The sequence below is a fragment of the Chaetura pelagica genome, unplaced genomic scaffold (assembly GCF_000747805.2).
Source record: "Chaetura pelagica isolate M959 unplaced genomic scaffold, ChaPel_1.0 scaffold24, whole genome shotgun sequence".
In the NCBI taxonomy this organism is placed as follows: Eukaryota; Metazoa; Chordata; class Aves; order Apodiformes; family Apodidae; genus Chaetura; species Chaetura pelagica.
The window spans coordinates 4,762,549-4,765,053 of record NW_009953077.1 but is presented as its reverse complement, the minus strand read 5'-3'; the positions used below and the strand labels follow the sequence as shown (position 1 = coordinate 4,765,053).

Sequence of the window (2,505 nt, the reverse complement as noted above, 5' to 3'; positions counted from 1 at the left end):
TTAGTTCTGCAAAACTGCCATGAGGGAAACTGTGTCAGTGAAAGAGGGAGAGCTGGTAAAGAACTGTGCACTGCAGGGGTCAGTGGCACATGACCAGGAAGAGTCTGCATTTAATGAATACAGAAAAAAATCACAGTGGGGAAAATAAATATTTGGAAGAACAAAAACTAACGGGCAAGTCCAAACTTGCAACAAAACACATGATACCTGACTTGCCACTCAGTTAAACACCTCCTTGCATAAAGCCTACCTTTGGATCTGCATTCAAGTTTTGGCTTTCCCTTACTCCCTTTTGACTGGTGCTGTGAATGGAATATGATCTGACTGACAAATGCATGTACTGCAAAAGAATCAGGAGGTGATCAGTGCATGGCTGGGCACTGATGCTTGCATGCAAGCTCTGTTGCTGGCCCCTGGCTGCTGTGCTGGCCTGCAGCACTGGGGGCTGGTGGTCACCAAAAGGCTCTGCAGAGGACAGTACCCAGGCTGCACTGCAGCACACCAAGGTGACTGGAGAGTCCTCCACACTCTCCCTCCTGCAGCCCTGCAGGATGCAGAGGCAGAGATGCTGCAGGGTTACAAGGAAACTCCTGGCTTACTTGCCTAGACCCACTTTCTGCATTAGCAGGTAGCACTAGCAGAGGCTAACAAGAGGCTTGGTGTTTCCTCCAGCAGGAAGAAGAGAAGGCTCTGCCTGCAGGTCCTGGCAGGTAAGGACATACAAACCAGGTGTTCAGCCACCTCTGGGGGCAGACATGGGGCTGCTGTAATGTTGAGTCAATACATGTTTTTCTGTATTTAAAAGAAAATATTTCAGGGCTTAATAATTTTTCTGGAGAACACTGTGTATTCTAAAAACTTCCCTGAGCCAAAGCAGGACGGGGATACATGGTGTTAGAACCCCAGTTCTACTTCACTCCTCTCTCTGGCCCAAGCACTGTTATTCTTAGCTCAGTGGTGGGGATTCACGTAGCCAGACATTGACACCCCCTGCCTCTAGTTGTGTGAATTCCTCTCTGTCTACATGGCAGCCCTATTTTGGGATATTCAGCCACTTCCTCAGTTAAGATGTAATCACCCAAATGTTCACTATTTCACTTTTTAAAGCCAGTGAGTTCCCTTTGCTTCAACATCCCCCCAGGTATACATTTATCAGCAGCCCACATGCCACAAGGGGGATAAGCCCATGGCATGTGTTTTCCCTGGCATGCCCCAGATTACCACTGGGTAGGGGAGTCAGCTCTCATTGCTCAGAGGGGCTTTGCCACCAGCCACCCCTCCAGCTGGGGTCACTGTACCGAGGTGCTCATCTCCTTCCTTGGGGTCTGGTGGCACAAAGCCAATGGGGAAGCTCTCTGAAACATGCACTTCTCCTCCCTCCCTGACCCAGAGAGCACGCACGTGTACTCTGGTAAATTAATCTGCAGCAAAGCAGGCACTATGCCTAAGCACACAGCTTGGTAGATTGTATCAGCCAGCACCAGCCCAGAAACTGGAGTTCAGGACCTTTCAGTGGTACCAGATGCACCAGAAAATCACCACTGCCATCACCAAGGGTTTGCTTCCCAAAGTGACGACAGCTCCCAGTGCTTGTGCCCACATGTAACACAAACCAAGGAGGTGACCAGCTGGGCTCAGTGGATCGGCCATGCTTGCGGGAAGTCACTGGTTTGTTGGCTCCATCCTCCCCAGTCTCAGCACCATCCCAGAGCAAGGGCAGGGACTGTTCACGCATTGATGGCATTGGCAACGTCTGTGAATACAAGACGGCTGGGCCTCTGCAGGGCTCCTTGGCTTGTCAGCAGAATCTGCATTGAAGCAGTGAAAGATAATACCCAGCAAGACTGCCTCTCCTCGGGTGCCTGTGCTTGGGCACAGACTGCACAGTACTGTAACTAGACTCTGCCCCTTCCAAAGGGGAGGCTCTGATAGAAAATGAGACAGGCCAGAGAGCAAGTCAGCACATTCATGCCTGTTTAAAGTCACCAAGTCACTGGGTTACTGGGGCTCACTATTTGTACAAACAAGGCAGCATGAAAAGACTTGAAATGTCAAGGCCTGGAAACCTGTCAGAGACTGAACTTTGGCTCTTGTTTTAGACTCTCCATCTCTCATAATGTTAAGCCTTTAAACTTGCCTTCTTTCCAAGCAGAGGTATCTGTGCATTAGGAAGGTCTGGAGGGATCTGTATCTTGCTGACCAGTCCCTATATAGGAAGGATGTGCCTTTGCTGTGCTAAGCTTAACTCTGGCCTTATCATTTTCCCCTTTACTACCTGAAGGAAAGTCTGTCATGTGCAGTAATACAGGGCTCTGACCTTTTCCCAATATTTGCTTCTTAGAGCACAAGATCCTTTATTTTTATACAATAATACTTCTTGCCTGCCTAATGGAATATGTTGACTATCTCTCATATTCCAACAGACACATCTCCTTTGTGCTCTTTAGCAGGTTGGGAAGTATGTCTCAAGGTAAATATTTCATACAGTTGTATTTATTATCTTCT

At 48.5% G+C, this 2,505-nt stretch overlaps 1 protein-coding gene across 1 annotated transcript in view; it reads right to left on the bottom strand.

Moving 5' to 3' along the window:
- Positions 1-1,727: 1,727 nt before the first annotated feature.
- Positions 1,728-2,505, bottom strand: part of LOC104388108 (chromosome unknown open reading frame, human C3orf18) — a 5,414-nt gene continuing 4,636 nt past the window's right edge. The window contains exon 4 of the mRNA XM_009996932.1: positions 1,728-1,808. Coding sequence (XP_009995234.1) covers positions 1,728-1,808 — 81 coding nt within the window. The remainder of the gene's footprint in view (positions 1,809-2,505) is intronic.